This window comes from Scyliorhinus canicula, chromosome 3 (assembly GCF_902713615.1).
Source record: "Scyliorhinus canicula chromosome 3, sScyCan1.1, whole genome shotgun sequence".
Taxonomy (NCBI): domain Eukaryota; kingdom Metazoa; phylum Chordata; class Chondrichthyes; order Carcharhiniformes; family Scyliorhinidae; genus Scyliorhinus; species Scyliorhinus canicula.
The window spans coordinates 207,365,663-207,382,605 of NC_052148.1; the positions used below are offsets into that span (position 1 = coordinate 207,365,663).

Sequence of the window (16,943 nt, forward strand, 5' to 3'; positions counted from 1 at the left end):
GGATAGAAAGAACATCAGAGTGAAAGTTATTTTTAAGATGACATCCTGCAGTTTCTAATGAATGGTTATCAAGTGTTCATTGATAGGAAGGATAAAGGGAGAGAATATACAAAATTACTTGCCTCGTACAGGAAACAATTTGTCAATGAGAAAAGATTATTTTCCCCAATGCACAACTGGCTGATCTCACTCTCCAGATGGTAAATCTCTCCATCTTCCTACTACAATCATAGAATTTACAGTGCAGAAGGAGGCCATTCGGCCCATCGAGTCTGCACCGGCTCTTGGAAAGAGCACCCTACCCAAGCCCACACCCCACCCTATCCCCATAACCCAGTAACCCCACCCAACACTAAGGGCAATTTTGGACACTAAGGGCAATTTAGAATGGCCAATCCACCTAACATGCACATCTTTGGGATGAAACCGGAGCACACAGAGGAAACCCACGCGCACACGGGGAGAACGTGCAAACTCCGCACAGTGACCCAAGCCGGGAATCAAACCTTGGACCCTGGAGCTGTGAAGCAATTGTGCTAACCACTATGCTACCATGCTGCCCATCTTTCCACTCCCTCACCCTTTGAATACTTAGCTGGGCTTCTACCTAACATGCAGGTTAGGTGGATTGGACATGCTATATTGCCCTTACTGTCCTAAAGGTTAGATGGGATTATTGGGTTACAGGGATAGGTGGAAGTGAGGGCTTAATGGGTCGGTGCAGATTCGATAGGCCGAATGGCCTCCTTCTGCACTGTATATTCTATGTTCCTTCTCTGTAGTGTTAATGTGCAAATCTTACATTTCCTAGCAAACAAGACCCATTTGTAACCCTCTGGAGAGGTGCCATTGATACCTCGGGTCTGATGGAAACCTGGATCACTGACAATTTGTATCCCATTCCTCCGCTCTTCAACCACCTGAGCAACCTCACCTGGTTACATATTCCGGTACCTTTCCTCCCACACAAAATGCTGTGAGGGCAAGTGGTGATGTAGTGATGTTGTCACTGGACTGGAAACCCTTGGTAATGCTCTGGGGACCTGTGTTTGAATCATTGCAGGTGGTGAAATTTGAATTCAATAAAAATATGGAAATAAGTCTAATGATGACCATTGTTAATTGTCGTAAAAAAATATCTGGTTCACTAATGTCCTTTGGGGAAGGAAACATGCTGTCCTTACCTGGTCTAGCCTACATGTGACTCCAGACCCACAGCCATGTGGTTGACTCTTAACTGCCCGAAAAGGGCAATTAGGGATGGGCAATTAATGATGGCCAGGCAGCGATGCCCACATCCCATGGACAAATAAAAAAGAAAATCAGAGCACTCACCCATAGCTCCCAGGCTGGATTTTCCGCCACTCGCCATCGGTAGTGAGTTCCCGATGTGGCAGAGAATCAAGCGACGGGGAGAAATCGCGAACAGTGCCAGCCCCCCTCTGCCATCAGGATCGAGGTTCGCGCCCAAGCGGCGGCTTAGCAGGCCGGGCACCTTATTCTCCAGGCCTGCGTGATTCCCAGGACCGGGAATCACATGGATGAGGATTGCTAAAGGTATGGGCACGTCGCCTTGATGTAGTGGATCTCGCGGTGTGTAAGAGGGTAACTCCTTAGGTGGGTTGCTCCCAAAATCCTTCTGCCCACCCACCCCCACCAGAGCCCCCCACCACCTCCCACAGAGACCCCCTAAATAAAGGGATCCCCCCCGAAACACCCGAAGCAAAGGCACCTTCCCAGAGACCCCCAAATAAAGGGACCCTCACAGACCCCCCAGAAAAGAGACCCCTGTCAGTAAGCCCTCCAGAAATGAGACCCCAATCTGGAAGTTAGGGAGCAGTCCAGACACGGGCAGTGAAAAAAATGACTGCGTCAACACTGTGGCAATACACCTTCTGACTCCACATGTCAAATCCTGGAAAGAGAAACCAGTCATCTGTGGTTAAACCCCTCAGATCCTTGAGCTGCAAGCCATTCAGTCATTTATCTTTCTAGGCTGTGATTAACACACATAAAATTGTCAGCCATGCCTCATTCATTTTCCTTCACAGTTGTGTAACTCAGAAATGCTCAAACCATAATGTTTAGAAACGTCAATCACTTCAGAGAGAGTTTTTTTCATATTATGAATGAGTTTTTATTGGGTTTTTGAACAAAGTATATTTATGGTTATGTACACAGAATAAGAAATATATATATAAATATATGTATACATGTATAGAAGAGAAGGGCATACCCAAAAAAAGGTAATAATAAAAAATAAAATAGAATAACCGGTAGGGTATTGTGCACCAGCTCAACAGCAGCAACACTGTACAACTGGCAAAATTATTTACAACACATAAGTAGGCAACTGTTTGTCGGGGGAGGGAGGGGAGGTGGAGACTGGGGAGGTACATATATATTTGGGTGCCGGAGAAACAATTACAGTGGGCAATACTCGAATGGGTTTGGTGTTGGTGTTGTCCACTTCAAAGAGAGAGTTAAGTGTGTTCCAACATCACCACCCCTTCACGCTTGAGTGATTTTGAAGTAGAAATTGACAGCACTTATCTCGGCATCAATCCATATCTGTGGGGGATGGTATTGTCTGGGGGGGGGGGGGGGCAGGGGGCGGAGGGGTTGTGGGGGACAAGCTCACTTGGAGATTGGGACATCCTTTCAAAATGGTGCCCCGATCTATGAGGAGCTGCTCCCACTGGAGAGTTCAGCTCCCCAAACATTTGTGAAAACATTTGTCAGTGTGGGATGGACCGGGGAGAAACTACCCAGGGCCCAAAAAAATGACTCAGCGTGGGTGAATCCAGGTCTGGATCTCATCCAGAATGCTGGCGAAAAAAGCTGCCAAATCCGCCCAAAAAAGTTTTGGAGTGAATCGCGCCCCTCATGTTACATATAGATTTCCCCAAATACTTACATGGGGGCTTAGGTTATAGTGCAAGGCGGGACAAAAATTTAATGTAGATAATTGTAAAATCATGCACAGAAAATCATGTGGTTACATAATAAACAGCCAAATTGTAGGAATATTGACAAAATACTGACCAGGACAAACTAGGAAACAAACTAGATACATCTCTCAAAATATCAAGCTGATGCCTATTTTTTTGTTGAGAAATGAATTGGCGTGTAAGGTATTGAACAGCAAGAAGGTGGATTGGATGATCTTTTCCAGGTTTACGATTTTCCACGATAGTAACTTGGCATCAGAAATTAAAAGAAAATGCGGTACAACTGAGTTACCATTGAGTTACTTTTACTTTTTGCAGGTTTACCCGTATGAAATGTTAGCTGTCACAATGAAAGCTCGTGTCAAGCTACCAAAGGATGTGGACAGGACCAGACTGGAGGTAAGAATGCTCGTGATGAACCGAAGCATTTCCATGACACTCCCCTTACAATTATAATTTTTTTCATGTAGCTATCTTTCCCTCATGTTTGATCTTGTGTGGAGTTCACTGCCAAAGTTTGAGAGTTAAAAATCAAAAGAATATAGAAAATGCAAACAAGAATGTCAATCTAAAGCAGACAGATAGATTATCATTTTGGGTGAGGCCCTTTATTAAATCTGTTCTGAGAAGTTAGCCTATACTTAGCTCGCAGATATTCAGTAACCTGTGTGTTTCCACAAATTTTATTTGAGATGTCCCAAATTTACAGTTTCCTTAAATTTTCACAGTTAAAATCATAAAATCATAGAATTTATAGTGCAGAAGGAGGCCATTCGGCCCATCGAGTCTGCACCGGCCCTTGGAAAGAGCACCCTACTCAAGCCCATGTCTCCACCCTATCCCAGTAACCCCACTTAACCTTTTTTGGGACACCAAGGGCAATTTAGCATGATCAATCCACCTATTTTGGGATGAGACCGGAGCACCCAGAGGAAACCCACGCAGGCAGTGAATCGAACCTGGGATCCTGGAGCTGTGAAGCAACTGTGCTAACTACTGTGCTACCGTGCTGTCCACAATGTGTAACGTTTGTAGCACTGAGTAGTGTGTGTTTCAACAGTTAAGATGAGCACTTGATGTAAGAGTGTAAAATTTGTGCATCCTTTGATCATATTTGGTTTGATAATCGCAAGTTGTAATAATTATAGCAATCAACAGAAGCAGGACTCAAAATAATGTTCCTACTTAATTAGCATTAATGCCATGCATAATGGAAGGGCAGATTAGCAGGTAGATTATGAGTAGAAACATTATTAGAAATTGTCTAGCCAAACCCAGACAGATGTTGCTGATAATAGAGATCGTCAAGAATGCGGATCAGATATTTGCACTGCATCACGACAAGCTCATGAAGCTAATTGTTATGTTTTCAGTTATTTTGCCCCAAGGAAACTGTAATTGGGTGTTTTAAATGAACAAAAGAAAATTTATCTGAAGAGAAAATTATTCAGTAACCTGTATTATACTATTTATGTCTAGATCTGTCTGAGCATGTTCAAATAACAAGGGGAGTTTCATGAGAGGGTGTCTGTTCATGGGTGAATCATAACTGTGAATTATATCACAATACTGTAATTCACTTTGGCCTCACAGGCAGAAAGTTCATCGCACCTGTCTGCGGAACCTCTTTCTCAACTTCTCCTAAATCCTGCGACCCAGCTCCCTATCGATAGCACCTTCTCTCTCATGAAGCTGGGTTTTGCCCTGAGGTGTGACTATATTCTGGGTAAAACTATCCTGAAATACCACATCCTGCCTTGTATATCTCTAACCCGCACTCCAGCTCAATGACTGGGCTGGAGAGTTTTGAGACGGAGACATCTGCAGATATGTTTGCTGGGGGCAGTCTCGCCATCCACAGGCTACCATATTTTGCAGTCTAGATAAACAACCTAGGGGCAGCACGGTAGCATGGTGGTTAGCATAAATGCTTCACAGCTCCAGGGTCCCAGGTTCAATTCCCGGCCGGGTCACTGTCTGTGCGGAGTCTGCACGTCCTCCCCGTGTGTGCATGGGTTTCCTCCGGGTGCTCCGGTTTCCTCCCACAGTCCAGAGATGTGCGGGTTAGGTGGATTGGCCATGCTAAATTGCCCGTAGTGTCCTAAAAAGTAAGGTTGGGGGGGGGGGGGTTGTTGGGTTACGGGTATAGGGTGGATACGTGGGTTTGATTAGGGTGATCATTGCTCGGCACAACATCGAGGGCCGAAGGGCCTGTTCTGTGCTGTACTGTTCTATGTTCTAACCTGCTCTGCCATTCTTAAGCCAGTTTTATTGAGTTATTTAATGAATTAAAGTCTTTACTCAATGACTATTTGTAATTATATCAATTAGTTTAACTAGTTTAATACAGTACTTATTTCCTGCCCAGTCCTAGTTTAAACTACTACCCTAGTTTAGAGTTTACAAAAAACCTTAAAACTCGCCATCCAATCACCCATCTGCTTACCTAATTAATGCCTGTGGACTTCAGCTCTTCACTTTTGCTGTTTCTCACTCCTTCTCTTGACCTCCTTGTTTTGTAAAAGACAGCATCTCTTTCCTCCCTGTGCCAAATTTGGTCACTCACCAAATTTCCAGAGTTCAGCAAGTACTCTTGTTGAGCTGGATTTCCAACTACTTATAATATGCAATGGCTGTCTGTCTTTGTTAATGACTGAAGCCCCAATTTTAACTCAGTCGCTATGGGGCATGTGAGAGGTTAAAATAGTGGCCAACTGAAATCATTGAATCCCATAGTGTTCCCTTCCACCATTTAATTACTGGGATTCCAGCAACACGAGAACCGCTTGCTATATGGGAGATGCGGGCCCAAATTAAAATGTTAAGTATGTGATCTGATGAGGAAAATCTGCCAATAGACCATGGTGGGAGGCAGCCATGTTTTCAGATGAAGCCAACTTAAGTATATTTTTCTTTTTTTTTTATTCCTTGGGTCCAAGAGTGAGCTCCAGACCCCATCAACATTCCTGGTCCTCCCGAGGATTCTTTCTTCCAGCAGCTCTTTGGAGAGCTCCACACACCAATCCCCACATGCTCATCTTGAACTGGGTCTCCAGTAGTACAAGCCTCTTACACAAATTCATCATTCTGCCCACTGACTCTGTTGCTGTTTGTACCAGCTTCAGGTGGGAGATAGGACAGACAGACAGTTCAAATAAACTCCAGGTGTTAAAATGAACCTGGTCAATGTGGTACTCCCGTCTGCCCTGCATCTCGCCCGCCCTGCATCTCGCCCGCCCTGCATCTCGCCTGCCCTGCATCTCGCCCGCCCTGAATCCACTCCAGGTTAAAATCAGGGCTCTGTAGCTTTTTTCATTATAGGCAAACATTGGGCGCAATTCTCCCGAAATATTTCTTAGCGTGGTCTCCGGCGGGAAACATGGGGCGGGATTTTCTGAAACCACGGCTAAGTGTTGACGCCAGCATAACCACCGGAGCGTTTCACGCGGTGTCAACGGGCCACTTGGCCCAGCGATTCATTTACCTGAACGGGGCCAGCAGGGTGCCAGAGTGCCCTGCACTTCCGGCCGGGGGTCCGCGCATGCACACGGCGACCGTCTGCAGCACCCTCACACAACATGGTGGGCCCACACAGTGGTCCGCCCCAATGATATAGCCCCCCCCCCCCCCCCCCCCCCCCCCCCCCAAGATCGCGCGTGTCCGCCGATCGGTGGCTCCCGATCACGAGCTCCCGATCGCGAGCCTGGCCGCCCTGGAGCAACCCCCCCCCCCCAGCAAAGGATCCCCCCCACCCCCCCACTAGAGCGGCCGCAGACACAGCCTGCAGCCGCCACTCCGAGTACCCGCCGGGTGAAACCATGTTAGAACCCCGCTGCCGGGAACTCTGGCAGTTGCTGGCAGAGAATCGCTGCGGGGACGTCTTTCAATGGCCCCCGAACGACACCGCGTCGACCGCGCGCACGCGTGATTGGTGGCAGGGAGCGACGTCACGCTGAATTTCAGCATCAACAACCATTCTCCACCACCGCACCCAGCGCAATTGCGGCTCGTAGAATCCCGCCCGTTTTGCGTTTCCTGGCAGGTGGGTGGCGTGATCCAGATCGCAATCTACCTACATTTAGATATTTATTTTTCATAGGTTGGGGTGATTTGCACCATGAATAAGGTGTGCGGGACCGAAAGGTGGTGGCAGGTCCGGGCCACCCCAATCTAAAGACAACCTGACAGAAACCCCCACCAATCGCCGCCAAAGAGCCCCACACCCAATCACTGTCATCAGCACCCCTCCCCCACCCCCCCAAGTGAGCAACGCCCCCAATGGGGTCAGCAAAGTCCCCTCTTCCTTCAGGCCCTGCTCCTTGGTAGCGCCAACTGCTATGTTGGCCCTACCAGAGTACCGGGGGCAGTACCAGGGCTCTTTCCAGCCGGATCAACAAGGAGTTTCAATGACCTCCAAGCCCCCCGCCATGGTTATCACATCTAGTCTTCACTTTCAGAGACCAGTGGTGATTCCCGGCAGCCTCACGTTGCGCCAGTGGCTTGGAGAATTACAAGAGCCGAGTGAATTCAGTTTAAAGCCGATTCTGGGTATTTCAATTCGAATTTAATGCTAATGTGGTTCGCTCCCGCCAGCCGGGGGTGGGGGGGAATCTCAAAATGAGTTCTCGCCGGCACAAACTGCATTATAGCCCTCTTGTGAGAGTCTTTGGCCAGAGCGCGAATTGCGCCTACATGAGCAGGGCCAGAGAATCGCCCCCGATGAGTTCCTTTTGACCACAAGGATAGACAATCTTACCAATTCTAGTTCTGCATTCATTCAGTCTCCCTGGGAGTTGCTTATATGAGCATTCTAATCTGTTCAGCATGTAAGGTCCATCAAATCTCTCAATCATTTCTGCCTAGTTTATTTAGGGAACATTTTTCAGATCCGTCAACTGACGTAAATGACAATTCTCTTTATGCATAGGAAGCTGTACATTATTTTGAACAGTGATGTGCATCACATTTGAAAGTCCAATCTGAGGCTGGAGAGGTCTGTTTGTTCCTGATTTCCCTTTGACTTTCCCTGGTTTCTGAGGAGGTGCTCCTTCCCTGCAGTGCCCTCTTCTGACTAATTCTCCTCATTGCACCTTTATTTTTCTAAACATTTTGCCATCGATTTTTGCCTTGTGAATGGAAAACTAAACCCCATTGAGACATTAAAGTCTTAATAATTACAAGGAGGGAGGGAGCAGCCGATAATTGTGCAATGATAGGAAAAAGAGAGGTGCAGCTGAATTTAATGGGAGGATCTCCGTGGAGTTTTTGTACAGTTTCCCACCCAGTAACCAGCTGGTCTGAGAGGCTGGCCAGCTGCTGGGAAGGAAAGCCTGCGTATCCATTGCCCTTGCAACAGCTTTTGCTTCTTTACTGGAATAAACAGTTTTATCATAATCAAATTGCAGACAGCTACCAAATAAGGCAAAGGATTTAGAACCATAGAATCACTGCAGTGCGACCTCTGACAGAGCACCCTACCAAGGCCCACAACCCAGCCCTAACCTCACCTAACCTGCACATCTTTGGACTGTGGCAGGAAACCGGAGCACCCGGAGGAAACCCATGCAGACACGGGGAGAAAGGACGAACTCTACACAGTCACTCAAGGCCAGGATTGAACCTGGGTCCCTGGCGCTGTGAGGCAGCAATGCTAGCCACGGTGTAAGCATACCACCAACTTTGGAAAACTGTGCCACGTTTTTCTGTCACTGTAACTGTACCTTCTGATGCATTGAAGATCGAAATTGATTACTTTTCTGGGTAAATTAGTTTGTCTTGGGATAAATCACAGCTATTTTAAATATAGTTGTTCGGTGTGTGAACTCATAGATTTCTATGAAACTCAACACACTGTCTTCTTATCATTGCTTATCTGATATTGTTATGGGTCAGGGTTTAGAGAACCCCAAAGTGTATCATGGAGTTCACCTGACCCACAACTTTTAATAGATTGTGGTATGGGGAGCACACGGCCCACTCTACAGGTGTGGTACAGCAGAAAAGCAAAACAATGTTTTTTTCTATGAACTCAAGTTAACCTTTTTAAAACATACAATGAACATCTTGGCAACCATTAATTCAAATACAACCCCAAAGAATACAACACGAAGTAATCCTTACTTTCCTTTTAACATCCATAAGACTTAAAAAACACCTTTTAACAGAAGCACATCAGGTTTAAATTCACTACTGAAAACAGTTATAATTCTGAATTCACCAAATGATCAAGAGATAGTCTTTTCATGGCAGAGAGAACAACAGTACACCTGCTTTGTCTGACTCCAGCTCCAACTCTGAAACCAAAAAAACAGACACAACCAAGCTTTTCTCAAAGTGAAACTAAAAAGCAGAGCCAGAGCTCAGCTCCACCCACATTGTGACATCACTGCAGTAACATGAGCATTCAAACATTTCTTAAAGTGACATTCTCATGACAATATTTTATGCAGATATATAGAGATTGCAGTAGGTGTCAGTAATTGCAGGAAGGATTGCAGAATGGGAGGTGGAAACAGCACTTAACTGCTGCGTTGGTTATTCTCACTGCCCTTCTGCTGTTTCATTTCCCAACCCTGGAAAACTCAATCCAAATGACTGCTAAAATCTGAGACCTGTGGCCTCCTTCTGCAATGTAACAATTCTGTGTTTAACAATTATAATTACTAACCCACCACTCGTCAGCAGGCCACTCTCCTGTCCCCTGCCCACCATGGTGAAACCAGAAGAGGTTTGTCTGTATTTGATTACAATTCATTTGGCTACGTATGTACAATGGCTTCTTTCAAGTTATTACTTTGCACTTATGCACGTAACTGACCCTTGGTTTTTTACTCTTCTTGGGGGGGCTTAAAACTTTCCCCTTAATTTCTTATTTTTCAATAGTTTACAATTACTTTATTCTCATTAAGGCGACAAACTAGAGACCTGTTCCAGGAATTATTAGCTATGGAATCAGACAAAAGTTTGCCTTGGTGCACCACTTGATGCAGGAAGAGACCAGGAATTATTCTCATTTTCATCAAGTTACAATTATATTATTTTACAATTTAATTTTTGTTAGGATTTTTGAGCAACATCGTAAAGGATGGTACGCGGGGTCACTGGGAAGCACTCCCAAATTACGGATAGCCATAGTTTGGTGCAGAATAAAATTTCCTAACCTCTGCCCTGATAATGTATATCACTCTCTATTCCACCAGGGTGACATTTCCATTTTTATCACTAGTTAGAGATTAGAATTTATTTTGTCAGTTCCCAAATGCTGCTTTGAATTGAAAGCAACAGAAATTGTATAATCAGAAAGGATATCTGGACCACATAAGTTCTATTTTATAACTTCAGTGAGCCCTCGAATATTCTGCTGATGGCGATGGAAACCATGACTCAATTTTACATTGTTCGGGCAATTAATTCCCTACAGTCACGGATTCCACACCTCCTGTGGTAGCAGAGGGCTGGCAACATTCAGGTCCTGCAAAGCCACTGGGAATAATGGCCACTGCTGGATCTGCAGCAGGCCCCGTATCGGCAATCATTGAAGAGGCTCAGTGTAAAGGTGAGTGGGGTTGGGTGCACCACAGGCTGCCCAATCAGGAGAGTCCCCAAGCCTGCGGGGAAGTCATCAGGAAGTGCCCATCTGCCACTGACAAGATATCAGAGACTGTGGGAAGAGGCCCTTAAATAATTGTTAATTGACCACTTAAGAACCTACGGGCTGGCAGACGGCCCACCACTGATAAACATCAGCGGAGATGGGAAGATAACAGGCACCACCTCACCCAATTTTAAGACCTCCATGACCACCTCCCAGCCTATATCTTGGGGAAGGGGCATAGCATTCTGGGCAATGCTTTTGACTTGCCCCATGTATTACCTTTTAATAATAATGCATTGGTTTCACTATTTTTCAGCATTTCAGACATCAAAACAATCAAACTTTGTTTAATACTCGACAGTGTCCTTGTGCAGAAGTTATTTTGTTAACTTCAAAAGCTATCCCAGGATAGCATATGAATTTTGTTAATATGGCACAAAACCTTAAGATTGGAAGATGCCAAATGGGAGGTTACTGACAGATTCTGTAAAATGTTCTTATATATCTCCTGAAGACTTCTCAAACCATAATTATTTAGCCATGGCTCTGCATATCACTCACTAGCTCATTTTTGCACTGCTTCCTGCCCATTTGTCATTTATGCATCCGTTTTGGAGCAACCATCTTTTTAAGTGCAACGGCAGCTTTAGGCAAGCACAGTCTCTTTACTAGTCATCTGACTCTGCATTTATGTAATGCTGGTTGACATCATCAGCCCTCGGGTTAATGCAAGAATTAAGTGCGTCTAATTTCCTATCACCATGTCCAGTCTCGGGTATTACTGGTCTCAGCAGTGCTGCAGCTGTCTGGCAGGGAGCTCAACCGCATGTATCCACCACCTCTCTGCCTTTCTCCAGTCACTGTTCTCTGTTTAAACCAAATACTGGATCTCTACTCATGATAATCGGGATCAAATCATAAAAGGTTAGAATACAACCTCACATGACAGTATCCTTCTTCCTCCGGTGCTTATCTCATCCCAATTTAATAAATATTTATTTTTAAGAACCTGCGTTAATAGTGGAGAAGTCTGACTGTCCAATAGATTTTTATCAGCAGGTGCAACTCTCAGCAGCTCTTGAGCTGTGAACTATTATTCTTTCAGTGCAGTGCCAATTAGGTGTTTGACTGCATACTGTACTTGATTGGCAATGTAGCCACTATTTTGTTCCTGAGGGCAACTTGACAATATCCCAAATGTAACTTTTCTTATTTTCTTTTGTCGTAAAATCTTTAGTGATTCTAGAATTCATTTCCAGACTTCTGTACAAGAGGTCATTAGCAGGGGTATGTAGAGAAGGGGGGCTGGATGGAAGGCCAGCGATAGGTACAGGTTGACAAAGATGTTGTGGTTAAGTCCGAAATGGGCTAACAAGCCACATAAATCAAGGATAATTAGGGACAAACAACAAATGCTGGCCTTGCCATCAACATTCACATCCCAAAAAAGAATAAAGAGAAAAAAAGATAGGACAGTCTTTGGCCAGGTCCTCGGGAGCTCCAAAATCCAAACAATATCACCCCAAGTCTTTCAGCAGTCAGCAGCAGAATAAGCATAAACACATGAAATGCTGGACTCAAGCAGCTTGTCTCTAGTTCTGTTGAAGACACAATGGTAACATTGTGTATGAGTAATAGGAAGAGAAAGGGAAAAACAATTTCCCACTTTTATAGTCAATGTTTATGCGCCATAAACTGTGGGCGCGATCTAACAACCGCGTCACACCCAACTCGCAACGTGATGTGGCTGGTAAACCTTGTGAGAGGCCTCTCGCGAGATTTACTCAGCTCGCTACGCCTCGCAAGATCTAATGGGATCCTGCCACAATGTGTGGCACCTAAATTTAACTGCACGCTTAAACATGTCTCTGCCAGAGCTAACCAGTCCCTGGGGTCTAACGGCCTCGCCGAGGAGACCCTAACCGGGCACCGTTTAGCACTGCTCTCCACAAACGGGGACTACGCGGAACGGCACTTGAGGTCTCCCAGGTCATCAAAGGCCTTTGGGCAGGGTGGCACCTTGACACTGCCGGTGCCATCTGAGCATCTTGGCACTGACTGCCTGGCACCATGGCAGTGCCTCCTGGGTGGCAGTCTGGCACCGACAGGGTGCCTGGGAGGCACTGCCAGGCTAGAAGGGGTACTGTCTGGCAGTGCCTAGATGCTCAGGTGGCATTTTGCCCGTGCCAAGGATTGGGCCCGGGGGTGCTGAGCCCTTAAGAGGTGGGATGTGTGGGACTTTTGCTGTGGGTAAAAAGGAGGTCGGGGGTGGAAGCTGCCTGGGGGCAGAAGCTGCCTGGGGGCAGGCCTGCGGATGCGTGGGGCGCGGGCTGGACACTGGCCCAAGAAAGGTGATGGCTGATCGGCGGATGGAGGGGTGGTTGGGGTGGGGGGGGCGAGAAGCCCCCCCCAACCAGGCTGATCAAATGGAACGTAAGAGAGCTAAATGGGCCGGTTAGGAGGGGACGCGTGTTCGCGCATTTGAGGGGACTGAAGGCAGGCGTGGCAATGTAACAGGAGACGCACCTTAGAGTAACTGATCAGATTAGATTAAGGAAGGGATGGGTCAGACAGGTTTTTCACTCGGGGCTGGATTCTAAGACTAGAGGGGTCGCGATCCTGATTAACAAGCGAGTGTCATTCGATGCGGGAAGAATATTTGCAGATGTGGGAGGCCGTTACATTATGTTCAGTGGGAAGCTGGAGGGGCTGCCGATGTACTCGTGAATGTGTATGCGCCAAATTGGGATGATGTGGAGTTCATAAAGAGGATGTTGGGGGAAGATCCCGGACCTGGATTCGCACAAGTTAGTCATGGGGGGTACTTTAACGCAGTCATTGACCCAGGGCTATACCAGTCGAGCTCAAGGACAGGCAAGATGCCAGAAATGGCAAAGGAGCGAAAGGGGTTTATGAAGCAAATGGGAAGGGTGGACCCATGGAGATTTGGATGGCCGAGAGTGAAGGAGTTCACTTTCTACTCGCCTGTGCATAAAGAGTACTCCCGGATTGACTTTTTTTATCCTGAACAGGACTTTACTGACGGGGATAGAGGACACTGGGTATTCAGCAATCACGATCTCGGATCATGCCCCACACTGGGTTGCCCTACAGGTGAGCAAGGAGTGTGGCCAACACCCGCACTGGAAACTGGATGTTAGACTTTTAGCGGATGTCACAGGCCATTATTTCATTGATCTTGAAGTGGGACAAGGACCCGGAGCTATGCGGATCCTACAGACCAATCTCCCTAGTAATGTAGACGCCAAACTGTTGGCCAAGATCTTGGATAGGATTCTCCCGCAACTGGCCACATCGCCCGACGCCAGCGCCAAGAGTGGCGCGAACCATTCTGGCATCGGGCCGCCCGGAAGTTGCGGAATCCTCCGCACTTCCAGGGGCTAGGGACACCGGTAGACGGTCTGCCAGCCAGCCCCCACCGTTTTGAACCATGACCATTTCATGCCGGCAGGACTGGCCGGAAACAGGCGGCCGCTCGGCCCATCGGGGGCCGGAGAATTGCTGGGTGGGCCGCTGCCAATGGCCCCCGACCGGCGTGGCATGAATCCTGCCCCTGCCCGAAAACCGGCGCCGGGGCAGGATTCACGCTGCCCCCCGGCGATTCTCCGACCTGGCGGGGGGTCAGAGGAATCGCTCCTTGTCCTCTAGGATTGAAGACTGCATTCCAGACGTGATTGGGGAGGATCAGACGGGATTAATCAAGGGTAGGTAGTTGGCGGCCAACGTAAGAAGGTTGCTGTATGTGATCATGATGCCCCCAGAGGGTAGGGATGTGGAGGTAGTGGTCGCAATGGACGCAGAGAAGGCTTTTGATAGGGTGGAATAGCAATATCTGTGGGAGGTATTGGGATTTGTATTTGGACGAGGCTTTATCGACTGGGTCAGACTGCTGTATCAGGCTCCCGTGGCAAGCGTACGGACAAATTGGTTAACATCGGACTATTTTAGGCTGCACCAGGGGACGAGGCAGGGATGCCCCCTCTCCTCACTGCTGTTTGCGCTGGCCATAGAGCCGCTGGCAATTGCGTTGAGAGCCTCAAGGGGCTGGTCAGAGGGGGGGGTTTTGGAACACAGAGTCTCGCTATATGCAGATGACCTGCTCCTATATGTTTCGGAACCACTAGAAGGGATGGAAGAAATTATTTTATTATTTTTTATAAATTTAGAGTACCCAATTCATTTTTTCCAATTAAGGAGCAATTTAGCGTGGCCAATCCACCTATCATGCACATCTTTGGATTGTGGGGGCAAAACCCACGCAAACACAGGGAGAATCTGCAAACTCCACACCGACAGTGACCCAGAGTTGGGATCGAACCTGGGACCTCGGCGCCGTGAGGCTGCAGGGTTAACCCACTGTACCACCGTGCTGCCCTGGGATGGAAGAAATTATGAGGATTCTGAGGGAATTTGGCCGGTTTTCGGGTTATAAATTGAACATGGGGAAAAGTGAGCTGTTCACGATCCAGGCAAGGGGACAGGAGAGGCGATTGAGGGAGCTGCCGTTTAGAGTGGTAAGGGGAAGCTTTCAGTACCTAGGCATCCAGGTGGCACGGGAATGGGAACGGCTACACAAGTTAAATCTGGCCCGACTAGTAGACCAAATGAAGGAAGATTTCCAAAGGTGGGACGTGCTCCCGCTGTCACTGGCTGGGAGGGTGCAGACAGTGAAAATGACGGTCCTCCCGAGATTCCTGTTTGTGTTTCAGTGTCTCCCCATCTTTAAAATGGGTCAACAAGGTGATCTCGGGCTTTGTATGGGTGGGTAAAACCCCGCGGAGCCGAGCCGGGGGGCGGGGTGGGAGGGCGGGCATGGCGCTGCCGAACTTTAGTTAGTAATTATTATTGGGCGGCGAATATAGCCATGGGGGGGGGGGGGTGCAAGTGGAGGCGCTATCATGCAAGGGCATTAGTTTGGGGGCATTGGTAACAGCGCTTCTGCCATTCCTGCCGGCACGGTACTCTATCAGCCCCGTGGTGGTAGCGGCCCTGAGAGTCTGGGGGAAATGGAGGAAACATGTGGGAGCAGAGGGAGCATCGGTCTGGTCTCCAATCTGCAATAATCACCGGTTTGCCCCAGGGAGGCTAGATGGAGGGTTCCGGAGATGGCAGAGAGCAGGAATCGAGAGGATGGGAGATATGTTTATAGAGGGGAGCTTTTCTAGCCTGAGGGAGCTGGAGGAGAAATTTGAATTGACGGGAAGGAATGAGTTAAGGTACCTACAGGCGTGGGACTTCCTATGCAGGCAGGTCTCAACCTTCCCATTCCTACTACCAAGAGGGATACAGGACAGGGTAGTTTCCAGAATGTGGGTGGAAGAAAGGAGGATTTCTGACATTTACAAGGAACTCATGGGGTCAGAGGAAACGCAGACTGAGGAGCAAAAAGGAAGAGGAGTTAGGAGGAGAGATAGAGGATGGTCTCTGGGCGGACGCGTTGAGTAGAGTCAACGCATCCACAGCATGTGCCAGGCTCAGCCTGATACAGTTTAAGGTCGTTCACCGGGCCCATATGACAGTGGCCCAGATGAGCAGGTTCTTTGGGGTAGAAGAAAGGTGTGCAGGAGGACCAGCGAACCATGTTCATATATGGGCATGCCCGAAGCTTAGGGGATTCTGGCAGGGGTTTGCGGATGTCATGTCCACGGTGTTAAAAACAAGGGTGGCACCGAGTCCAGAGGTGGCAATTTTCGGAGTGTCGGAAGACCCAGGAATCCAGGAGGAGAAAGAGGCAGACGTTCTGGCCTTTGATTCCCTGGTAGCCCAGAGACGGATACTATTAGCTTGGAGGGACCCAAAGCCCCCGATGATGGAGACCTGTCTAACTGACATGGCTAGCTTTCTCTGTCTGGAGAAAATCAAGTTCGCCTTGAGAGGGTCAATGTTAGGGTTTGCCCGGAGGTGGCAGCCGTTCGACGACTTCTTTGGGGAAAATGAACCATCAACAGAAGAGGGGGGGGTTGGGGTTTAGATTAGTTTAAAGTAGGGGGTTAGTAAAGGTGGGATCTGTGAGGGAGGAAGACGTCTTTTGCACTATGTTTATATTTGTATGTACATTGTTTCTTCTGTTGCTGTTATAAAAACATAAATACCTCAATAAAATATTTATTTAAAAAAAAAAAGAGGTGGGATGTGGGGGGCCCAAGCACCCCCAAGAGGTTGGTAGGGACATTCGGGTGTCCGGAGACCATGCTGGGCGATCGAGAGATTTGGGCGCCATTTCGGCCTGTAAAAATAACGTTCAATCGCCGGATCGTTACCGGCGCTACAAGTGCTAAGAAACACCCCGCTAAATCCGCCTACAATGAGACTTTTTTTTCATTAAATCGGGCGCTGTACTTCAAACTTCGGGGGCAAAAATCTATTCACGTCTGCCG

The 16,943-nt window shown here is 47.6% G+C and overlaps 1 protein-coding gene across 7 annotated transcripts in view; it reads left to right on the plus strand.

The window, feature by feature from the left end:
* Window positions 1-16,943, plus strand: part of ablim2 (actin binding LIM protein family, member 2) — a 432,986-nt gene that overhangs the window by 351,981 nt on the left and 64,062 nt on the right. For all 7 annotated transcript variants that reach the window (XM_038792087.1, XM_038792086.1, XM_038792085.1 and 4 more), the window contains one exon: window positions 3,270-3,350. In XM_038792087.1, coding sequence (XP_038648015.1) covers window positions 3,270-3,350 — 81 coding nt within the window. The remainder of the gene's footprint in view (window positions 1-3,269; window positions 3,351-16,943) is intronic.